This window comes from Salminus brasiliensis, chromosome 8 (assembly GCF_030463535.1).
Source record: "Salminus brasiliensis chromosome 8, fSalBra1.hap2, whole genome shotgun sequence".
Classification (NCBI taxonomy): domain Eukaryota; kingdom Metazoa; phylum Chordata; class Actinopteri; order Characiformes; family Bryconidae; genus Salminus; species Salminus brasiliensis.
This window is the reverse complement of record NC_132885.1, coordinates 9,902,974-9,927,000: the sequence shown is the minus strand read 5'-3', so window position 1 is coordinate 9,927,000 and position 24,027 is coordinate 9,902,974. Positions and strand designations below refer to the sequence as shown.

At 43.7% G+C, this 24,027-nt stretch overlaps 2 protein-coding genes across 13 annotated transcripts in view; both read right to left on the bottom strand.

Annotated features, from left to right (window-relative positions):
- Nucleotides 1–6,699, bottom strand: part of pcbp3 (poly(rC) binding protein 3) — a 96,698-nt gene extending 89,999 nt beyond the window's left edge. For all 9 annotated transcript variants that reach the window (XM_072685548.1, XM_072685549.1, XM_072685552.1 and 6 more), the window contains exon 1: nucleotides 6,373–6,699. The gene's annotated coding sequence lies outside the window, so the exon portion shown is untranslated. The remainder of the gene's footprint in view (nucleotides 1–6,372) is intronic.
- A 9,194-nt stretch (nucleotides 6,700–15,893) lies between these two features.
- The window catches only part of col18a1a (collagen type XVIII alpha 1 chain a), a 102,072-nt gene continuing 93,938 nt past the window's right edge, over nucleotides 15,894–24,027 (bottom strand). For all 4 annotated transcript variants that reach the window (XM_072685558.1, XM_072685556.1, XM_072685557.1 and 1 more), the window contains 19 exons: nucleotides 23,958–23,993; nucleotides 23,778–23,837; nucleotides 23,590–23,667; nucleotides 23,355–23,390; nucleotides 23,201–23,254; nucleotides 23,023–23,094; nucleotides 22,856–22,921; nucleotides 22,665–22,695; nucleotides 22,072–22,125; nucleotides 21,868–21,893; nucleotides 21,637–21,765; nucleotides 21,198–21,351; nucleotides 21,022–21,086; nucleotides 20,801–20,929; nucleotides 20,637–20,669; nucleotides 19,939–20,454; nucleotides 18,590–18,787; nucleotides 18,251–18,366; nucleotides 15,894–17,499 (listed from right to left, as the gene is read on the bottom strand). In XM_072685558.1, coding sequence (XP_072541659.1) covers nucleotides 17,286–17,499; nucleotides 18,251–18,366; nucleotides 18,590–18,787; nucleotides 19,939–20,454; nucleotides 20,637–20,669; nucleotides 20,801–20,929; nucleotides 21,022–21,086; nucleotides 21,198–21,351; nucleotides 21,637–21,765; nucleotides 21,868–21,893; nucleotides 22,072–22,125; nucleotides 22,665–22,695; nucleotides 22,856–22,921; nucleotides 23,023–23,094; nucleotides 23,201–23,254; nucleotides 23,355–23,390; nucleotides 23,590–23,667; nucleotides 23,778–23,837; nucleotides 23,958–23,993 — 2,067 coding nt within the window. In that variant the 3' untranslated portion in view covers nucleotides 15,894–17,285. The remainder of the gene's footprint in view (nucleotides 17,500–18,250; nucleotides 18,367–18,589; nucleotides 18,788–19,938; nucleotides 20,455–20,636; nucleotides 20,670–20,800; nucleotides 20,930–21,021; nucleotides 21,087–21,197; nucleotides 21,352–21,636; nucleotides 21,766–21,867; nucleotides 21,894–22,071; nucleotides 22,126–22,664; nucleotides 22,696–22,855; nucleotides 22,922–23,022; nucleotides 23,095–23,200; nucleotides 23,255–23,354; nucleotides 23,391–23,589; nucleotides 23,668–23,777; nucleotides 23,838–23,957; nucleotides 23,994–24,027) is intronic.

Sequence of the window (24,027 nt, the reverse complement as noted above, 5' to 3'; positions counted from 1 at the left end):
CGATTCTAATCTGAACATCTTTCCATGTTTGATTACATGATCTTAAAGCCATTTCTTCAGTCGCATGTGTTTAGTTTAGTTAGTTAACCCCCATCACTCAAAGCTGTTCAAATGAAGATCCATTGTGTCCATATGCTTATATGTGTTAAGATATATTAGATTTCCATAGGGTGATCTTTTCATATGACTGTATATCGTCGCTGTCCAAAAAAAAACATGCTCGTCCAAAACTGCAACTTTACAGGAGGAGTAAAAAACCTTCATGACATTCAATGGACATCAATGTAACAAGATTTTATTCCAGTTCATTTTAGAGCATTTCTATTGGTCCAATCATCGAGAATTATTTACACAGTGTACAGAGCAGCTACAGGGTTCAAATGATGGACAAAACTAAAAACGGACAAAAATGGAGATGCATGTTTTTTTTCGGACAGCAGCGAAAAAAAAAAAAAAAAGTAATAATAAAAAAAAATATATATATATATATATATATATATATACACATAGAGAGAGAGAGAGAGAGAGGAATGAAAGAAAGAGTGTAGAGAAAAAGAAAGAGAGAGAGAGTGTGGAGAAGTAGAGAAGGCGTTCATCACTGAAGTGCCAGGGCTTAGCCTAAGAGCCTTGAATAATCAGTGGTTAAGCTGTCAGCCCTACGCTTGCACCTACCACCAAGCAGCAACTCTCACACGCTTTTTAATCAAGCAACAACAAAAAAAACTCACACACATCCTCAGAGCCAAGACCAAGCAGAAGACAAGCCTCCTCCAGGTCCCCTGTGCTCTCTCTCTCTCTCTATCGCGCTCTCTCTCTCTCTCTCTCTCTCTCTCTCTCTCTCTCTCTCTCTCTCTCTATCCCACAGTCACAAGGCTGTAGCAGCGCACCAGCTCCATACCCATACACACACATGCATATAGCCACACACACCAGCACAAGGTCACACACTGCGTACTGTCCCAGGCCTGCTGTACTGTACGAGCCACACGAGTAATTACACTGAATCCCGGTCAAATTAACACCTGGGAGACTGTACTTAATTACATGGCCGACTCCGTGTCTTTGGCTTATGTGACCTGAGAGGCACCTGCGCCGCTTTCCAAGACCGTCCCGAAGGCGCATCCATCGCAGAGACTCATAAAAATAGCCATCCCGGCCATCGGACCCTGGGGGAGGCCAAACGGCTGGCTCCACCCGCTTCCACACACCCTGCCCCCCCAAGCTCCCAGGCCCTGATTGATCTCACGGCCCATCGGCGGGTTAAATTACACTGCAGAGCGGCTGTGAGTGTGGAGACAAAGGGCTCGCCGATTTCACAGACCATAATTCTCTTCGGCCTCAACTTCGAAAAGGTGCAGCATTTCAATTTCAGCCCCCTGAGGGCAGCGCTTTGCATTCTCTTATGAGTTATGACACGGGCCTGACGCTGTTAACTTACTACACGGCTGAGCAGAGTAGGAGAACCGCTCACCAACCAGAGCTGGGGGGGGGGGGGGGGGGGGGGGGGGAAATCCCCCCCCCAAATGCGCAGCATCAAGCAAATGTAATTGACTAAGTAAACAAGGCCTCTCCCCCAGCAAGCACTAGATGTATGCGGAGAGCAAGTGCTGGAAAAGCACATTCCCACACTCCAAACACAATGAAGCATCCTGTTGCAAAGTTTGGCACAAATAGCTCTCCATGTATTTCTGACAGTAAAATGAATGTGACTCTGACGTCCAGCCTCCCACTAGAGTTCTGGCAGAGTGAGTAAGAGAGAGAGGGAGTGAAAAAGGAAGCCCGGAGGACGAGACGGTCCATTCATACTGCAAGATCTGCCCATCCAGCAGCTCGGAAGCTGGGACAGCATGGGATCCGGAGGAAAAAAAAAGAAAAAAGAAAAACAGCCAAAAGCACAAAACGACCAGCTGCTTCGAGAGCACGGGCGTCAGCAGGAAAAAAAAGGCTTGTTAGAGAGAATATAACTGAAGTCATCTGGCAAGTAATAGCTTTCGCCCCAGAACTTTCCCGACACACGTCACGCATCAGTCTGGAGCTGATGAAAATATAGAGGGCGAGGTAAATATGCAACTGAAACTAATCTGGAGTGGTTTAAGTGGAATTTTAGCCCTCATCGATGACATTTCCAATTTAGAGCAGCTTAAGAATCGGCCCCGTATTTTTAAACATACCGCATGTGAGATAAGCTGGTTTCATTTTCTACACCCGGCTTTGCGGCATAATTCCGCCAGCACAGGGCTGAAGGAGAAGCACCATCGGAATCAGCCGCTGAAATGCAAATCCGTATTGACTGACAGGCAAATTTCACGAGACTCCCGCTTTCGGAAAACAACTTTCCTGTCCACATAATGATGATACGCTTCTGCAAGAACAGAAAATAGCACCACTTTACAAACTCGAGTGCTCGGTCGGAGTCACTCGCGTGGAGGGATTCAACCCTGAAATTCAAACTGCAAGGGTTTGAATCCACAGCGAGAAGTCTTCAGAACCTGTCCTCACAGGCTTTCAGTCCAGGATTTTGGAATCACCAATAGCTCGCCGAATTGCTGATGTGACCAAACTGGCCAACCCATGACAAGACTACCAGGTTTTTACTAAAACCAGGACTAAGGTCTGGATTCAAGCTCTGGAGCAGTGATTCCCAGGCCTGTGACTTCCTGCTCTATGCACTACCTCCAACACAACGCAGGGTAAAACCTAAAACGTGAGGGCCTCGGGTTCTATACGGTCTATATCATGAAGGGTCTATTTATATTTACAGCCATTGTACAGCAGTAGAACAGACTTGAACCTATGCATTTAAACCATCCATGGAGGAAAACACACACTAGTGACTAGGGGTTATAAGAACACACATCAGCCACCTCAGCCCTCAGGAAGCAATTGGGGGGTTGGTTCCTTGCTCAAGGGCACCTTAGCTGTGAATGTTCAGGAAGGGAAAGCGTTGTTTCTCCATTCCACCCGCCCCCTCTTCCTGGCGGTCCAGGGGATCAAATGGAAGACCTTCCATTCTCAAACCTGCCCTGCCCCTCTCATTCCTCACTCAACTTTCTCCACCCTCAGGCCTCCCTGTTTTGCTCTCAAAACAAATAGCAGACGGAAATATGTGGTGAGGTCCTAACATCTTTTTAAAAATAAAGGTTCTTCAACCGCGTTTTCCCACACAATACGCGCATGTGAATAACCTTTTAAAGGTCTGACGAACATTCAGCTGATGAAAAGGTTCCTTCCCGGTTGAAAGGTTCTTCACACTCCCAGGTTTCATTTACCAGTATGGTTCTGTATGGAACTAAAGGAGGTTCTGCTATGGAATCACTCAAAGAACCTTTTGAAGAACCTTTATTTGTAAGAGTGTAATTTACGTGATTTCATGAATGGTCCTTCATACACGAACTAGTGATGTCACACTACAGTTTCCAGAGGTGTGGAGAAATGTGAGGGAGGAAAGACGAGGGGGGCAGGGCAGACCACAGAGAGAGGGTCTTATAAATTACTCATTCAACAGGGGATCTGATATATGCATCTGAAATGAAGCCTTCAGTGAAAGCCTTTTCTGGTGCATTGGTGGGTTCACAATATATGACAATAAATATTACATGATAACACAGGAGAAACAGTGCTTTGGTATAAACACACACACACACACACACACACACACACAGAAAAACAAAAAAACGACCCTAATGACTCAACACAACCACCCAGCAGTGAGCAAGAGAATGACCCTAGGATATGCGGCACAAATCACCACAGTTCCAGGAACACTGAACGTTTTCAAATTTGTCTCTGTAGGAATACACATTTAACTCTGTGGGATGTAATCCCACTCTGGAGGTTTTCTAATGTGTACGTGCTAAAACATGTGCTGCCCTGCTACGTTCCAGCTTCCACGTCCTGTCTGCCTCTTTCTGCTGCCCACAACGGCAAAGCGGCCTTTTAATTTGAATAATCACTTGTTCTTTATCTCGCCGCTGGAAACAAGCCAGAATAGCTGCAAAGGGATATTGGTGTTAATTAAGACACCTGTTCTTCTCTCAGTTTACTTGCCTAATCAATGCTTCCACACTTCCAACATCCCTAGATAATATGAGGACTGCGCTGCAAAACAAGACAGGGGCCATATGAGCAAACAGAAGCACGGTCTCAGCATGTACATGAGGAGGGGGAAAAGCCTCCCAGAGATGCCCTCCTCGAGGTATCTAGTGTATTTGAGCTTTCATTAAAAAGATAAGGCCTCTCTGTAAAAAAAAATAAAGAGGTGTATAAACATAACAAATTAGACAATACGGTTCTAAATAGAGGCGCTCTAACCTATAGAAACAGACAGAGAAACTCTGGATTCCAGTTCAGTAGGACAACATTCACAGGTGATACAAATCCAAGACTACACAAACCTCAGCTATGCAGTCAGCTATGGCCTTAAAAACATGCTAAACACATGCTAAATGCACTAGTTGAAGCCACTACAACATAAAAACCCCTGTGGTTCCAGACTGGACCAGAAGCTACAGTCTGGTCTGGGCAATTCGGCTTGAGCGCAGGAGCCAAAGCATCAGAGCAGCTCAGTGAAAGGCATTCACTCTCGGTATTGACAGCTCCATCACTTCAATCTTCTGGAAAACTCCCCTCCCAAGCAAAGTGCTGTGTAGCAGAGATCATGGAGCTAAGCAGCTTTTTTTTCTGCTGTGGCTTGCGGTGTTTTATAGACCATGTTAATGTTGGAACTGCGCAGTGAAAAGCTTTTTTGATTGGATCAGGCCAATAGTTGAGTCTTAAAGTAATTACAGTTTCTGCTATGTCATGCTGTTTGTCTTCTAAGCGCTCCAAAACTCCAGTTTAGAGAAGAGTGCATGTTTACCCTGCAATGCTCTACGCTAGCATTTAGTCAGTCAGCTGACGCATTGGCCCCAAAGCCTGGTTATATGAGGGGAGCATAGGAAATTCACCTGGAGCTACTTCGTAGCTACACTAGGTGTTTTACTCTAGGGCACTTTGGTAACTGTCATCAGCTTTGATTGAACCCATGTTCAGAGATTTCTGCAGAGCGTTCTGCTGACGTACGCCATTAAGATGTAAACAAAAACAAAGTCATTTGGAGAGGTTTGATGGGATGCGGCACTTGTTCACAGTGGTGGTGCTAGGAACCAGACTAAACTCTGAGTAAGATGTTTAAAGCCTCTAAATGCCTACTAAATTAGAAAGTTCTAAAAAATGCGTTGCTTTAGGCCTGAGACTGTTTTAGGATAGCTTCCAGTAAAGGTTTGGTCTAAAAACTTACATTTTATGTAAAATCTAAAAACTAAAGATTGTATAAAGAGTTCCTTGACAAAATTAATAAAATAACCACTTTTGGGTCCATAAAGAGATATATGTGTGAAGAACCTTTTTAAAGGTTTTAAGAAGTCAATGTAAGGGTACTTTAACAATTTAAAGGATCTTCACACCCAGTTTCTTCAGTAAAAATAGTTCTTCATGGAACCAACATGGTTCTTCTTTAGCAACCTTCAAAGAACCCCTTTGTAGCACCTTCATTTTTAACCATGCAAGGTGTTGTTAAGCAAAATAGTCCCCCAAAAAACTTCCTTGAGCAAATTTCCCACCATTCTACCATCACCAGCTTTACATACAAAAATCAGAAGACACACGTAGATTCACTAGTGGTTATGGACATCAGATACAAATCTGAGGCTTTATCTGAGTAAAGACCCCTGATGCTATCACCACCACTGTGAAGAAGTCAATACGGTTCTCTACAATGCACCAGTTCCCATCAAACATCTTAACAACTTGAAAAACCAGAGACCCCCCTCCCACATCTGCCCACCCCCTTGTAACTACAACAGCACAAAATAAATTCATTAGAAAAGTACAAAAAAATCAATAAGAAGATAATCCTGCTGTCAAAAACACCACGCCACAATAAGGGCTGTAGCCTAAGGGAGTCTGGGGTGCTTGCAAAGTGGCGCAGATAAAGTCTCAGATAAAGAAGAGGAAGTAGTAATCAACACTCAGCGTGGGTTTTCAGCTAGAAAGCAGAGTGACCTCACAGATACTAATCCCCCCACCTCTCTTTCCACACCTCCCTGGGAGAGGAACTGCCAGAGGGAGAACTTGAAAGGCAGAGGAAAAAAGGGGAGGGTTGTGAGTGTTAATGTGTGTGTATATGTGTGTGCTAGAGTGTGTAGAGGAAAGGAAAGAGGAAAGAGAGAAAGAAGGGGGGAGAAAAGGGGAGGAAAAAGAACCACATGCAGAGAAAAGAGTTTTGGATGAAAAAAGAAGAAGAATGTAAAGATCAAAAGGAGAGAAAAGCCGTAGTACCTTCGGAGCAGTTGGAGCAGCGCTGCAGCCGGTCATGTTTGTGCGGCTCCTTACCTGCAGTTGACAAGGCGGGACGGTGGAGTGAGGAGAGTCAAAGGGGGTGGTGGGTGGAGGGTCCGGGCCGGCGCAGCCGCTGACGGGGTGGTCCGGGAGGGAAGGAAGGACGGAGTGACAGGGAGCAGGGAGACGGGGAGGCCAGAGGGGGGGAAGATGAAACGCTGCTCCTCTTTCTCTCTCTCTTTATCTCTCTGTCACAGGCACACACACACATACACACACATACACAGTCTCACACACACACACGCGTGCGGTGACACGCACGCACGCACGGAGGCAGACACCAATACCTGCAGCCAGTCAAATAATGGGAGAGTAGAGAGTCCCCCTACATGCACACGCGTTTCAGCACCAGGAGGAAAGGGAGAGCTCCCCTCCCACTCTCTCCCAGGAGCCAATCGCACGCGGGCAAGCCGTATCGGTGGCAACGAATGGGAGAGCATGCAGCCGGTGCCTCGCACCAGCCAATACGTGCAATAGCTCATATCCAATCGGAATAATCACTCCGAGAGCAGCGTGAAGCTTCCCTCTCTCTCTGAAGGACAGACGAAACCGGCGCACTTAGCCAATAAGTGTGATTTAAGACCGCAGCTGACATTAGAGTAATTAGATTGTGAGGCACTTAACCCAGCACAATAACACTGCATGCTCCACTGCAGAACTGGCAGAGACTTTGCATCCACAGAAGGGCTTCGGAGAAAGTGCAGAGGACTTAATCAGGCACAAAATAAAACCAGTGCAGGCAAGGGGGGAAACCAAACCGGGCTAGCATGCTCGCCAATTACAATACACAGTACAGTGTTTCCCACAGGTCTGGGGGGGGAGCACCGTGACTGTGTGTGTGTGTGTAGGGTAAGGAGTCGGGGGGGGGTTAAACTCATCATAGCATTTCTATATTGAGGATTTTGTCCCGTCAGCCGTTTTTCACATTCAGATAACTTTACAGGAAGGAAGCACACTTCTAACACCACTGCACAGCAGTACAACAGAACTCATCCATGGAAGTGAGATGGACACACTCACACACTGCTGAACTGGGGAAGTGAGAATTCACACCTTAGCCACATCAGGGGCCACCTCAGCCATGAAATGTTGAGAGAGGGGAAAGTGCTGTTCCTTCATTCTCCCCACCTCCCACTTCCTGCCAGTCCAGGGGATTAATCCGGTCCCAAGCCCACTTCTCTAACCTTTAGATATTTTCAAAGCATTTGTTAGCATGTTAGCATATAATGTTTTGGTAAATACGGTTCACTGCAACCTCTATGAAGACTCAAATGTAAGTAGCTTCTGTAATCACCAAAAAGCTTCATTTTTCATTCTTGTGGAAGCAAGCTACAACATCTAACCACACAGCTAATGGCGAACACACAGTAATGGATAATGCAGCTCTGGGGACAATTTATAAAATCAGCTTTTCACTGCATTCAGAACCTGATCGTTCAGTTTGTGAGTTCAGACCATGCCATCAGCGTAAAACAATATGCTAGAAGACTGTAAGAGAGGCGGGATCTGCTCTGATAAGTGGAGTTGGAAATGAGATTTACGGCGGGGCGAAGGGAGGTGACGGGGTGGTGAGAGGTTGTGAAAATGTTTTCATGAACATGGGTGAAGGTGAAGACAGATCTGATTAATCAGATAATTAGATAACAGTTAGAGATAGAGAAGGGGAGGGGCTTCAGGCATGTCCCTCCCCCAATTCAAATTCTGTTATTTCATAACTCTCGCTCCCCCTGCAAAGAATTCTGTGCAGACTGGTTGATGCTGGTGGACTGGCAGATTGGGGATTCCTTGGGCAAGACTCCTAACACTACACTCACTATTCTGTGCAACATGATTACTCTGGATAGGAGCTTTGGCTAAATACCATAAATGTAAATGTAAATTCTACATAATTCAATTTTTACAACTTTTTAAAACATTTTAATTTATTTAAATACATGTTGAAAATGTATTTGATGTATTTGAATGTATGCATATCTAATTAGATTACATCTTAAGTACATATGTAAAAATATGTAAAAATAATATTATATATATATATATATATATATATATATATATATATACACAGTATATGTGTATATAGCAGTAATCACCTGAATATGAATCACTGTTGGTTTAAACATGGATTCATCTGTAGTGTCTTGCCTCATTGCTTGAAATGAAAGTATAGGCATCAGACCGATGTCTAGATGTAGGTGACAGTTGATGATACGATTGGAGGAAACGTCACACTGGATATGTTTCCAGCTGCAGAGATACTGGAGCATGGAAAGCTGCTGGAGCTGGGTAGGTACCAGCGATCTCGAGGCTAAGCTTCGGTGAGTGGAAGTGACTGAAAGTGGGTGAGTGAGCGTGAACGTGTGTGTGTGTGCATGTTGGGAGGGGGTTAAGAAGCATTAGGGATGGTGAAAGCACATGATATCAGTACCATCAGATAATTGCTTAAAAGTATCGGCACCAGATCGATGTTTAGATTTGGCTGAAATGATGTTGATGATGTTGATTAATTGAACGACTACTGTACTAAAATATCTGCTGTTTGCTGTATTTGCTGATCTAGTTAAATGCATTCATATCTTCATTCCAAACCCTGTTCTGAGGGACATCAGCAGAAAAATGTCTTAAAACATCGCTTCAAGCTGAACACAGGCTTTGCATCAACGACACTGCCTGGCCTTGTTTGTTCATGGCGGTCTAAAGTATGTTCTTGCTGGAATGTGTAAAAATGGTAAACGCAGTATACTTGGATGGCCGTCAATGCAGCCAAGTATAGCCTGTGTGTGGGAAACTGCAATATTAGAGGGAGCAGCACGAGCACGTATTGACCTTTCCTGCTTTCTGACTGCAAAAATCACAGCATTTCACCCATATCTGAGCAAAAGCAAAGACCTAAAAACTGAGTTGATTTCATAGACTTATTCTGTTTTCCAGATCAATAGCGGGGCTGAGTTCCCGGCTTGATATGTGATCAATGGCAAACTGTCAGAATGATAAATGAAACGCACATCAAGCACCCCCTCCTTTTACTGCCTGAAGGAGCGCTCCAGAGAGTGCAGCAATAACGTCCCATTATTAACAAGGCGTAAAAGACGGGGGTCTCTCTGAGGTGTAGGGGATGCTTGCGTGCCGGAAAAAGCATCCCCACACCCTCTGAGTGCACAAAGTTTTCTCAGCCTTTTCTGCAGCTGACGCCGGATGCCTCCAGGGACCACAGCATTATTCCAGACTGAGAGCTTCCCGAGCTGCTCTCTCCACTTCTCAGAAGAGGATGGGGCAGAGCCTGCTCAGTGAATTTTACAAAGCAGCAAAATCAATGGGGGGCTATCAATACTGGAGTGCATTATAACACGGGCCAATAAGACGCACCAAACACCCGATCATGACTCAGCATGGTTTGCAGGTTGAGCGCACAGCTTGCCTTCCGCTGCTGCTGTCATCCGTCCGTCCATCCTCACTGACTTTTTCCCTCCGTCTGCACACCTACACGCGGTCTTCCTCAACCAACTGATGAGCATCGTACCTCACCTGGCAAGGTGTTAGGAAGACAGGACGTCACAGAGGCTAAGGCGGGACGTGGCATTTTGAACGGACTTGTGTTCGCTTTGTTGTAACGGAGTGTGCACTACTCTCACTCCCTCTCTCTCTCTCTCTCTGTGGGCTGGAAGAGAGAGGGGCCCATAAAAAATGCATGAGAGATTGGAGGAGATGTCACATTGGATATGTTTCCAGCTGCAGAGATACTGGAGCATGGAAAGCTGCAAGAGCTAGGTAGGTACCAGTGATCTTGAGGCTGAGATCTTGGGTGAGTGGGAGTGACTTAAAGTGGGTGAGTGAATGTGTGTGTGTATGTGTGTATGTTGGGAAGGGGTTAAGAAACATTAGGGATGGTAAAAGCACAGAAGTATATAGCTTAGCCTAAACCTTACAGCTTAAAAATAGCCAAAATACCTGTCCTACTTTACCGGCATGATTTGGTAGAGTCTCTAAATCACTGCTACTGACGCCTGAAAAACAAAATATGGGAAGGTTGAGGTTCAGAAACTGTATCAAAAATGAAAATCTATATTTGAAAGGTGCCCTTACAGAAGTCCAAAGGCTGTTTTGTAACCACAGGCTTGTCCTAAACTAATTTCCTTCAGTGCAAAGTCAGTGCAATCTGAGCTGGGGTTAGAGTGCACATGGGTGACTGCTGCCATGTTGGGAGATTACAGGAAGGGGTCTCATTAAAAATGCATCCAGTCTGAGGTACTCTCTCAGGCTTTAAATGTCATGCCTGGTAGGGAGAAACCCCACTTAACACTGATAACTAGCGGTGTATTATAACTCTGCCATTAAACACACTGTAGTTCATAGCTCAGTTTAATAAAGCAAAAAGCATATGCACTGAAATTTACCAGACTATTTTTATGTCTTATTTTAATGATTTAATATCCTATAAATTAACATGTCAGTTTTAAGATACTGATCGCAGAAATCGTTCGTTTTGTGGGCGATACTGCAGCAGTTTTGCTTACCTCACTGCTAAAATGCTACAAGCTTTCCTGGAAAGGCGGGGATTAACAATTACGTTCATTGTGATTGGAGGATTTTCTGGAATCCGAGCACTAGTGGGCGGGCATTTGTCAATCAGTTTGGATTGCAGCCAATAACATAACGGATTTTCGTTGTCAATCAAAACGTCGATATTAGGAAATGATGGAAAATTAATTTCCCTTTAGTTTCGATATCAAGTACCAGATAGGTATACAAAACTGTTCTGATACTGTTACGATATCCATAAAAGTCTTCATGATATAAAAAAAAACAATAAGAAAAGGGATAATTTTATGTTTTACAAAAATAATTAAAATGATATATTTTAAAATAATAAAAATAATAATATTTGGAAAAGGCTTTACATTTATTTTAAACAAAATACCATACAGGCTTAAAGGTTAGCAGAGTGAAATAACTCCCTGACCTGCCAGTATTAAGCATTCACTCCAGCTCTATGTGTGTTTGTGTGAAGCAGATGGACAGAATGGCAGAAAAAGTAGTTTCTATCCTACACATTTATTTGCTATAATGTCCCTTTATTTTCCAAACCTATTTAGTTTCATAAGTAGGCAGTTGAGTTTAAATAAAAGACTTGCTTTTTCTTGAAGAGATAGATCAGGACTGGAAGTAGCCTATCAGTACTTCCGGATAGACCTACCCATCTCTACCATCACTCTCCCATTTTCCAGCACTTATTCTGTATTACTTTTTGAGCATTGCCTGTTCATTTTATCCCAAACATTACACAGACCTAGACCAAATAAATACAGGAGAGCCATGAGATTTCTGTAATGCTCTGTGTATTTTTCTAAATATCCTGTGATCATTGCTGTTTATTTTTATAAGCAGTACCAGCAGTCAAGTAGAGCTCTTGATCCGACAAGGGCATCTTTTTTAAGTATGATGTTAATTGTGATATAGAAAGGAAAATGAAAGCATAGAGAATGCAGACATTATAAACAAAATATTTGTATATTATTAAATATGCATAATTTATTTAATCTATGAAGACATTTTTTATTCTATATCCTCTGTATATAGTATTAATGTAGTTAATTATTGTTTCCTGTTCAAAGGTATTCATTTGTGGTAGTAATTTATATTTCCTATGTACACACAGAATAATGTGACTGGGGTCCCTTAAATGTTTAGAAATCATCCCGTCTTTAATATTTTCACCCCTGTGGAACAGTCCTATAAAACCTACATTATTAAATTATTCTTGTAGAAAGGATCCCATAGAAAGGACTGTAGTTCGTCTTCAGACTTAAGATAAATAAATAAATCCCATCATCTGTCTTGTTTGACAGCTGTTTTATACTGACTACACTGAAAGGCAGCACCTCGGCACCATATGCAGATAAAGCAGTGAAACAGGCTGGAAGCCCGCACTTGCATTTAAATTCAGCACCTCCATAGTAGCTACACAGAAACATCTCCATTTCAGTGACTCAAGGAGACAGCATAAACACAGCACGTCTAGCAGACATGGCTTCCACTCCACCACCAATGTAATTAAAGTCCTCATCTTGTCCTGCTATTGTATCATTACTGTCTGTAGACCATTCGGATGTGCTTACTTATTACTCACCAGATACTAAGTATAGCCTTGCCGTAGCAGCGTGGAGATGGCAGCCAGCTGCAGATTGGCCTCTTGTTCTCAGACTCAGAGACTTATGAGGATACTCTATCACTCAGCAAATTATATTTCGGGTGCTGATTTACAAGCCAGAGACCTCGGCCTGGACTGGAAACTGCATACCGAGTATGATTTTTTGTCCCCTTTGAGCTACAGACAGTGGACAGGGATGTCAAATGTTAATCTCGTTACAATCAATAAGACTAGGCTTTGTAGGACAGAGTGAGCACGGGTGTATTTTAAATCTGCTAAAGACAGTAAGAGTCCGTTTTAAAGGCACTGTTGGCCTTCAGTTGTTCTTCTGTGAATGCAGTAAGTTATAGGGTGAAAATGTCGTATAGGCTTCCACAAAGCAGTGCGTAGATGACAAAGCTGCTTGTAGAACTTCTAATATACCTTTACAGTCCAACTGTTTTGCCATAAGTTATGTGTTATAGTAAGATTTTATGACTGTGGTCTTTTTAGTATTTGAATAACTTGCCTGGCACTATTTTAGTGCTCTGCTAATTGGGGATGAATTTCTATTTGGTGGAAAGCATAGATAACTTAAGCTAGTACAGTTCCAACTATCTAACCAATAACCATCAAACTACATTTACATTAAAGGCAGTTAGCAGACGCACTTATCCAGAGCGACTTACAAAAGTGCTTTGCTATTTACCCAAGAAAAACCTCTAAAAACCTAATTCTAAGGTACCTCTAAGTTTAGACACTACCAAGCACAAGTCAATAAGGTGACCATAATACTCTGCTATTCGCCCAAGTATTCTCGGAAGAGGTGGGTCTTCAGTCTGGGTTTGAAGACAGTGAGCGACTCTGTCGTTCGGACACCCAAGGGGAAGTTCATTCCACCACTTTGGTGCGAGGACAGAAAAAAGCCTGGACGCTTGTCTTCCGCGGATTTTGAGGAATGGCGGGTCGAGCCGAGACGTACTTGAAGCTCGAAGGGTTCTTGGTGCGGATCGGCTTTTGACCATTACGGAGGGGCTGGTCCATTCTTGGCTTTGTAGGCCAGGGTCAGGGTTTTGAATCAGCAGCTACAGGAAGCCAGTGAAGAGAACGCAGCCACTGCATTTTGGATAAGTTGCAGGGGCCTGATGGTGCGCAGAGGGAGACCAGCCAGAAGAGAGTTGCAGTAGTCAAGTCTGGAAGTGATGAGAGACTGAAGAGCACCTGGGCAGCCTCTCTAGAGAGGAAGGGTTGAATTCTCTGGATGTTGTACAGGAGAAATCTGCATGACCGAGTTACGTTTGCAACATGGCTTCGAGCTTCTGCAGAGGGAGTGACCAGTGAGTTCTCCAAGGAGATGGGTAGGTTGGATGCTCTTTCCTGTTTATTCAGCAGAGTTCTAGCTAATGTGGGTGTCTGTTAGCTGATAAAACATTAGTGAGAGTTAGCATTCTCCTCTAAGCGTGTTGAGTTGTGTCAGTGGCAGCTTAGGACGATGTGGTGGGGTTGCATGTGTGTCAGAGGAAGTACACGTTAACCTCCACCTTCCCAGCTTTGGCAGCATCATGTGTAATGGGGCAGACCCAGCTAACAGCAGGAATTAGCTATGACTACACTGAATGCATTAACCTTTTCCCCCCACATTTTTGTTTGCTTTTGTTATTATGGTGGTTCTATAATTCCTGGTTGAATCTAACACTGGATCTAACAGCTTTTCAATAAAAACATTAAGAGCAGTACAAACACATAAGCTAGCTGAATGCAATAGGCAGGAACCATGCAATTTGGGTCTTCTCATTGGACAAGTCTTTCCTTTGACACTACAAGAGTCTGAAGAGGGTCTTTTCCACAGCTTTTTCTCTGTCAGTGTGGCCACTGATTTGTGCCTCAGAGGCCCTCTCAAGGCCAAAGAGCTAAATCCTATTGAAGGGACTATAAACCCCTCGAGGCGGACACTGAGCCAGTGCAAAAGGCACAGTGGTGGGGAGTGCTGTCTCATCAGAGGGGCCCAGTGTCCGATTTTGGTACATGCATGAATAACAGCTCCAGGACATCTGCCTTACGGCTAGAGCATAAGCCTGCGGCTCTGCAGTGCTTAAACAGCATTTATGTTGTTATTCAGTCTGGAGGCTGGATGGATTTTTTAGGATTTACATCTACACTATATTGCCAAAAGTATTCACTCACCCATTCAAATAATTGAATTCTGGTGTTCTAATCAATTCCATGACCACAGATGTATAAACCCTAGCACCTAGGCATGCAGACTGCTTCTACAAACATTTGTAAAAGAATGGGTCGCTCTCAGAAGCTCAGTGAACTACAGCTTGGTACCGTGATAGGATGCCACCTGTGTTTAGTCATGAAATTTCCTCACTATTAAATAGTGGTGTAAAGCACGCCGGCAATCAGACACTGGCAATCTGATGGACGTGTCTGGGTTTGGCGGTTGCCACTGCATTGTGCCAAGTGTAAAGTTTGGTGGAGGGGGGATTATGGTGTGGGGTTGTTTTTCAGGAGCTGGGTTTGGCCCCTACTTTCCAGTCAAAGGAACTCTTAATGCTTCAGCATAACAAGAGGTTTCATGCTCCCAACTTTGTTCTTAGGCATGCAAGAGAATACTTTTGGCAATATAGTGTATGTGTTGATTTGGGGTTTGCTGTGCTCCATAACCAAAAGTAAGGACTTGGGGAATCACCAGTTGTCAACTGTGTCGAACAGTGTTTTATCTTCTATTCTGTAATTACTGTACTATCTTTTACTATTTATTCAGACATTGGAAGCAATGGGGCTCATTGGGAGATAGGGAGATGAGTAACTAGTGGGTTTTAATTGGCTATTTAATGCCCTTTAATGCAGTGGTTCCCGACCCTGACCCTGCGGGACCCCCTGCCCTGCACATTTTAGTGTTTACCCTGCTCTGAACCCACCTGATCCAGCTCCGCAGCTAACAAACAAGCCCTTCCTGAGTAAAACAAATCCAATCAGGATGCAATATTAATCTATTTAATGCTTCTAATGATCTGTAATCCACATGATGGCAGCAGACATGCTCAGACATGTGCATGATTGAGAGTGCTGTAGAGAGACAGAGAGAGCATTAATACAACATATACAAAGTGTGTGTACAGTAAATATGAGCAGATATACTGTTCAAATTCTGCTCCTGGATGGCCGGTAACCAGCAGTGTGTGGTAATAATTAACTGTAGAGTTGAATCAGGTGTGTTTGAGCAGGGAAGACACCAAAATGTGCTGGACATTTGCCCTGGACTGCAAGGCTGACGGCCTACATACAGGTTTCAAACAGATAACCCAAATAATAATTTATTTTCCTTTTTTCCTAATAATAATAATTTTCCTATTAAGACACAAGAAGTGGAGCCAGTTACTTTTTGGTGAATGGAGAAAAATCATTTATTCAGTGCCATGTAAAAACGGTGGAGCACATAAGGGTTACAGAAAGGATGTGAGTTGCACAGGGTCGTACTGAGTCATTAACTCTAACAGAGCCAGCATCTTACATTTAATACAGGTCTAAGATTAAGTGTCTTGCTAAAGTACATCTCTGACCCACCAACTTAACTCTCACTCAAAGCAGCACCAAGACCGAGCTTGAACTTTTTTTTAACTCAGCAGTGAATGGTTGGGTTTTTGGAACTTGTAGCTATTTTTCTTTAATGAAAATAAAAATACCTGTAACAAACTGTTCTCTGAATTAAACTAGAAAACCTGTGACTTTTTTCTTCTTCTTTTTTTTTTACATAGTTTCATCCTCTTTCATATCCTGTATAAAAACTATCTGGAATGAGCATGAAGATAATGGCATAGAGAAGAATTTCCCACTGACGGACACATTTCACATACATTTGATCCCATACACACAGCTGAGAAATACTAGAAGTGTCAGCTCAATGTACAAAAGTCTTTTAAGGGGCTAAATATCAAAATATTCAAGAAGTCACACAACTACTTTCTTTTCTCACCACTTTTTTCACAACTTTTGTTCTCATCAGAGTGGTTGTAGTGTATCTATTTTAGTTTCACACTTTCCTCTGTGTATATACAAGCCGTGAGCTGCAAAAAAGTGCTAACTAAAATAGCGTGGCAAAGAAGGTGTTCTAATTTCCTGTTTCAAATTCATTATGTAGTTATTTTTACTGCAAAATAAATATTTACTCTCTCTGTAAAGTCAAATGTTTTTTTGTTTTTCATTTTTAGCCTTTTTCACCCCCAAATATCCAACAATCCTTGGATAAAAACTGAAGCGATAAACAAAACAAAAAAAGTTGCACAAAAAACATAAAGTAGCTAAAACTGGTTAAATATACCAATTAAGACATCTTATAAAGAAACATTGATAAACAGAAAAAAAACAACAAACAATAAACAAAACAACAACAAAAAAAAAACAATGTGAACGACCAACATTTTCATATACAATTTTTTCTTTTTATATGGATACAATTAAAAACCAGCCTCTCTTGACTGGCCTCTCTTCTCTGGTTCAACTGGAAAATATGTGCCAATGCCCCGAGACACAGCCAACGCTACGCTGGTCAGCCTGTCTCTTTGGCATTACTGAGGGAACCAGAGGACAACGGGCAGCTTCTCTGCCATGCAGACCCAGCTCCTGTCTTTTTATTTATTATTATTATTTCTTTTCTTATTTTCAGGCTTAGGAAGCAGGGTGTTGTTGTTGTTTTTTGAGGAGAGAAAATAAAATGTCCTACACGGACAGTTAGCATAGTGTTACCTAGCGCTCTATGAGACAGATGGGCTGTTTACTTCTTTGAGTGTGTGATGTAGCTGTTCTCGATACACAGCACTATGTACGATCCAGAGCAGCTGCTGGGAGTCTGCTGGAGAAGCTGTCCGGCCTGCAGGGACGAGGCCAGACCCATCACAGCGTGGTCTGACGTCCGCCATGTCTCGCAGTAGTTATCCGTCTGGCGGTGACCCTTACCGTTCGAGCCGTGCCAGATCATCTTCTCTGGCCTAGAGTGCAGAGGGAAGCATACACCACGTCAAATTACTGCCCTTAAAAGGTGCATCAGAGGATTCTTTCCGCGACTTTCAAGAACCTTCAGTTGATGAATAGGTTCTAACCCAATTTAAAGGTTCTTCACACTCAAACATTGACTCTATTACAAAAATGGTTCTTGGGTACTAAAAGTGGTTCTATGATGTACAGAGAGAAGAATGTGTGAAGTCCAGGTACTAGAGTTAGGGTTAGAGATGTTCTTTTGCTTATGTGTTATGGACCTTCCAAATACAACTGGGTAGTGGAGGACAATATACCACTCCTCAGAAATTAACGTGGCACATCTGTGATGCATTATTAATATAAACAGTGTAGGTATTTTAATTGGAGGTATTTCAATTATTACATTATCTGAAAATTCTTTAAATTCATCAGTTCTTCACACTTTACTAACAAAAATGCTTCCTTAAAGCAATGGTTTTAAAATTGCTCCTCAGGGCCAGAACGGATTAACACTGTGGGCTGTCTGAGGACCCTGAGGACTGGCTTAGGAACCACAGCTTCAAGTAACCATCCACTGAAAGGTTCTTGAAGAGACTTTAGTGGTTCGTCTGTGTGTGTACTCTTCAGTACACTTGTTTACCAGCTCATCATACTGTTATATCACACTGCTAGCCATTATATCATGAGTTGCACTTTGTATGGTTATAGTTACTGACTGTTGCCCATCTGCTGTATGCTGAACGCCAAAGCCAAATGTCTCACCATGCGCTGTCCCTGAGGATATCTCTGCCATCAAACGAGTAGATGGGAGCGTTGTGCTTCATCCTGCCCTCAGAATCGCCAAACAGGGACTCCCAGCTACTGAACAGCACTTGGTCCTACAGAGGAGAACATCAACACAGCTATGAGAAATCATCAAACACCAGAACAGCCTGTGATGCTGATTTGGCAAGCAAAGAGCTTAAAATTGATCTGAGGTTGGGGGTCAGGAACTGAGAAATGGAAATGATATTATAATTTTTAAACTACAAATAATTGTAGTTATAATAATAACATTCTTAGGGGTTTATGTCACTGCTGCAGTGTTGAAGGAAGACATACCTTGAGGTTGACGATGGGCAGTGTGTGTCTGTCAGACTTGCGGACGATGCTGTAGAGATCCTGCAGTTTGGAGGACAGGAAGGCCCTGAACGTGCCCTTCAGGCCTGCCGCACGTGCCTGCTGGAAACACAGGAAGTCGGCCCCACGGATGCCCCGCATGTTGCCCACTTGAGGGCTGTTCAGGGCGATCAGGTGCAGCTGTTCACATGGAGAATGGATAAAGGGTTACTGTTAATTGAAGGAGTTAGTGCTGCTGAAAATACAGTTGCATTACAAATGCAGTTGAATATTTTCCACACTGTTGCTCAGCTGCGTAACTGATCTGTGTCAGTCAAGTCTCATAAACTCTGGTTGGTTCCAGATTTTCCTTCCTCAGACCCATCAACAAGCCCACTGGATTAGCTGATGAGCACAGTGTGATGTACCAGGATGTGAATGCTAGAGGTGCCTAATATGTTTTAGAATGGCTCACTCCCACTCATCTAGAAGGTTCTCCCCGTGTATATTGTTCTAGAATGTCGCCCCTATACAAAAACCATAAACTTCAAACTTCAAAAAAAACTACAAAAATCTAGAACATTCTCCTTAAATTCACACTATTTATGTGAATGCCCTCCCATGCACACAGTTCTAGAAAGCCCTCTAATGCACTCTTATCTAGAATACCCCCCATGTGCACTGTTCTAGAATACCCTCCCCTGCTCACTGTTCTAGAATACCCTCCCCTGCTCACTGTTCTAGAATACCCTCCCATGTGCACTGTTCTAGAACGCTCCTAATGCACTCTGTTTTAGAATGCCCTCCCATATGCACTGTTCTATAATACCCTCCCATGCGCACTGTTCTAGAATGCCCTCCCATGCGCACGGTTCTAGAATGCTCTCCCACATGCACTGTTCTAGAATGCCCTCCCATGTGCACGGTTCTAGAATGCTCTCCCACATGCACTGTTCTAGAATGCCCTCCCATGCGCACTGTTCTAGAACGCCCATAATGCACTCTGTTCTAGAATGCCCTCCCATGTGCACTGTTCTATAATACCCTCCCACATGCACTGTTCTAGAATGCTTTGTCTTGCACTCTGTTCTAGAACGCCCTCCCATGCGCACAGTTCTAGAATGCCCTCCCACATGCACTGTTCTAGAATGCCCTCCCACATGCACTGTTCTAGAATGCCCTCCCATGCGCACTGTTCTAGAATGCCCTCCCATGCGCACTGTTCTAGAATGCTTTGTCTTGCACTCTGTTCTAAAATGATCTCTCTTGCGCACTGTTCTACAAGGTTCTCCACATTCACACTACTCTAGAGAGAAAGCAATGAATGAAAAGCTGTTGCACTGTGATCTCACCCCTGGTCCTGATGTATGCGTGTGGCCCTCAGGCTGAACAACAGGTGGACTGGGTCTGCGGGCAGGGGTGATGGGGTACCTCTCCGGCTGCACAGGGCTGTACCTCTGATCCGTGTGGTATCTAGAGTCAGGCTGAGATGGGTACCTGCTGTCTGGCTGAGATGGGTACCTAGTGTCCGGCTGAGGTGGGTACCTAGTGTCCGGCTGAGGTGGGTACCTAGCGTCCGGCTGAGGTGGGTACCGAGGGTCTGGCTGGGTGGGGTACCTAGAGTCCGGCTGGGATGGGTACCTGGGATCTGGGTACCTTTGGTCATAGCGCGTGTCAGGTTGGGCAGAACCCACATTGCTTGACTGAGGTGGCTCCCTTCCAGGCCTCTCTGCTGGATGGCGGGCAGGAGGCTCAATGGGCTGGGAGGCAGATCCACCGTGGGAGAAGTGCTCTGCACCGTTACTGGCAGAGTGGTCCTGGGAGTAGTGGACCACCGGGGGCGGCTGCACAGCAGCCACTTCATTGTCCTGGAGAGAGAGGCATCAAGGCAGAGCTATACCTTCATACAGTAATATGTGTGTATCTGCTAACAGGGGCTGTTCCTTTGATTCACTGCCAGCTGCATATTTGAATGCTAATGTGGTTTTTTAAGTAATAGCCAAAGGTGACAAATTTAGCACACTCTTTATTCAGATGTAAAAGTACTTACCAAATCTCTGTAGAAGGGCTTATAATCTCCAAGCTGGAAGTAAGGAGAGTTTTTCATTCAAATGTGTGTTATAGAAATATCATTCTGCTTAGATGTCAATGGATGGATTAACACCAGGGTATTATTTGCCCAAACACACAAGAAGTCTATGAAATGCACTGTACCATGACTTGTCTGATGCCGTCTCGCACTCTGATATAGAGATCGCTTTTATCTACGATGTAGATGAGGGTGCCCTCTGGATGTCTGGGTGCTGTTGCAAGCAGTGTCTCATACGACCTCAGAATCGTCACCTAGAAAACATGGGAAGATGGGCAGAACGTTATTGGTCTGTTATTCTGTTTGGTTGTTTAATACATGAGATGTCCTAGGGTGTGCTCCTTACCCCAGAGTTTTGGCCAGGTGAGCCAGGTGGACCTGGGGGTCCAGGAGGGCCAGGAATGCTGACTGCTGAAGGGCGAAAATACATCAGACGTCAATCTCCAAGGTAGGGAACCACCACATCCTACAGAATCCTACCTAGACACTGAATATTCTGCTATAACAGTTTCTTTAACTCACAGGGTCTGTAAGCTCCAGGTAAGGACGGTGAACCAGGTTGTCCAGGAGGTCCAGGTGGTCCTGGGTTTCCTTGCCGTCCTTCATAACCAACACCAGGAGGCCCTGGCGGACCCTGTGGACCAGGTGGCCCTCTGATAGAATCTCCTTTAGGACCCTGAAAGAGATTAACGTGATCATTACCATCACATTAGACCAACTGTGTCCAAACACTGAAGACTAGTGTTCTATTCCCGGGCTGGGCAAGCCCACCACACTACACTTTATTAATAATAAGAGTCCTTGGGCAAGACTCCTAACGCCACTCTTGCCTACTCAAGCAGCATGTTTCAAGTGTAGGATGCTGTGGATAACAGCCTCAGTCAAAATGCCATTAATGTAAATGAAATTAGACCATATTATTTAAAATAATAATCATAATCAAATAGTCAATAAATCTTACAGGGAGTCCAGGGCTTCCAGGAGGTCCTGATGGTCCTGCCACGCTTCCGAAACGTGGATCGTAGTAACCGGCCGGCTCACCCTTCTCCCCCTTCAGACCTGACTCTCCACGTTCGCCCTTCAGCTCGTTCTGTGAACACACATAGCACAAACATACACTTTCACTTAGGATTCACACATCAGCCAACGGTTCTCCAAAGTCATAAATATGAGAGACAGAGAAGTAACTGACCTTTAAAGTGTAAATGTCAAAGTTGCCTTCAAAAAAGATAAAGACCATATGTTAGCAAATGTACACTTCTGAGTTATCACTAAGCATGATGATAGAACTCTGATGATGACAGAAGAAATCACAGCAGAAATGCTATAATGCCTTGCGGACAGTTGGTCCTAATTCAAACTGTGGCCTTTTTAATCAGAAGACATGGGTATTCACCTGATGGTCCAGGGACACCAGGAGCTCCACGGTCTCCTTTCTCTCCTTTCATAGCTACAGAGGAAAAGAGGAAAACCTTTCAGCAGTCAGTTAATCAGTTAGTGGTGAATGCCCCGTAGTCTCAAACCCATTAAGTGGTTGCAGATTCAAGCCTAGCTGATGGCTACTGGCGATGGTAGCAAGGTATGTAAACCCTAAGGTGCTCCTCAAAGTGCAAATATGCACCATGAGATGCAAGAAGAACCAGAAATCGGGTTGTTGTATCACTGTCATTGTCACCATCACACAGTTCTTTGGCGTAGTAGCCCTGAACTCTTAAAAATACAGGTGCTAGTAATGGTTCTTTAAGCGATGCCATAGAATAACTACTTATGGTTCTATAAAGAAGCATGTTTGTAAAATAACCTTAATATCAAGTGAAAAAAGTTCTTGACGCTCACACTCTGTTATAAACATATTTCTTCATGGAACCAAAAGTGGTTCTTCTATGGCTTTGCTAAAAGAACTGCCTTCTTATTCGGCAGATCTGCCACTGGCAAGAGTTTATTTTTAACTACATGAAAAAATGAATGCAAATACGCAAAACAGCTCACCTGGATACACCCTTCCATTATCTTCATATCTCTAAAATGAAGGGCAGAGAGAGTGGAACAGTATGGAACGGCTGCTTTGAAAATCGTTAACTTAATCAATCTTGTACCTCTTTGCTTGTTCAGCATGTAAAACCCTCTGAGCAATTTTCACGCATGAATTACAGCTTATCTGATATAAAAAAGGCACTTACGCCAAATCTGTCCAGAGGTGTGGAGGGACCTGGGGGACCAGGGGGCCCTGGAGGGCCAGGTGGACCCTTAAAAAGATGTGAAATAATGTTGTTAAGCAAAAGCAGCTCTCTCAAAACACAGCAAGCAAATATAAACATCCCGCCTTTGCTCTGCGCTTTGTCCTTACGGGGTAGCTGTATCCAGTGCCCGAGCCGGGATCTCCTTTTTCTCCTTTATATCCGTTCACACCTGCTCGACCCTGCAAGGACACCACAAGGTTACATGGTCGAAACCATGAGTGTGAAAATTTCAGGCATGTAGTAATGACGCATTTCAATATTCCACTTAAAAACTGAAGGACTCACGGGCCGGCCTGGCATTCCAATCTCCCCCTTCATGCCGGGAGGACCATATGGCCCCTGTACAAGTATACAAACAGAGAGGTATGTTAATTACAATGTTAACATTGTCATTTCATCAAACCAGAGAACTGCAGAAGCAGATATATATCAAACTCACAGTAGGTCCAACTGGCCCAGAAGGTCCTCTGTCACCCTGGAGAAAAAAAAACAATATAAAAGAATGAAAAACATTCACAGTCCCAGTGATTGCCATACATACAAATACAGCATAGAGAAACAACCACTTTTTGCATTCCTTAAAGGTTAATTAAGAGCTAAGATACTTCAAATTGCAATCAATGCTTCTCTCATATGCTTGGAAGGGACCGGTTGTCTGGTTTTTAAGTACTCACCTTTGGACCCGCCAGTCCACCAAGATAAAATGGGCTTCCGTCAGGTCCAATAACCACACCAGGTTCTCCTTTCTCTCCCTGCAAACACAGAACATGTTTAAATCAGGGTTAAGAACAGAGACGTCTTCAAGACATTAGCTGTATATAATTATATTAATAAGTATATAATTATAAACTGTGTGACTGACCTTCAAACCATAGCCTGGAGAGCCAGGGTCCCCTCTCTCACCCTTCGGTCCCATTGGGCCCTTTTTCAAGATAGACATGAACTAAAATTAGGCTTTAACCTTTCATTTAAACTCTCAGTAAAACTGCATGTGTGAAAGAGCCGCACTATAAAGCAAACAGCCAAGCGACTGCAAACTTACTGGGAATCCTGCTTGACCAGGGGCTCCAGGCAGACCCTGAAAACACAAGCAATCCAGCTTATTAGAAAAA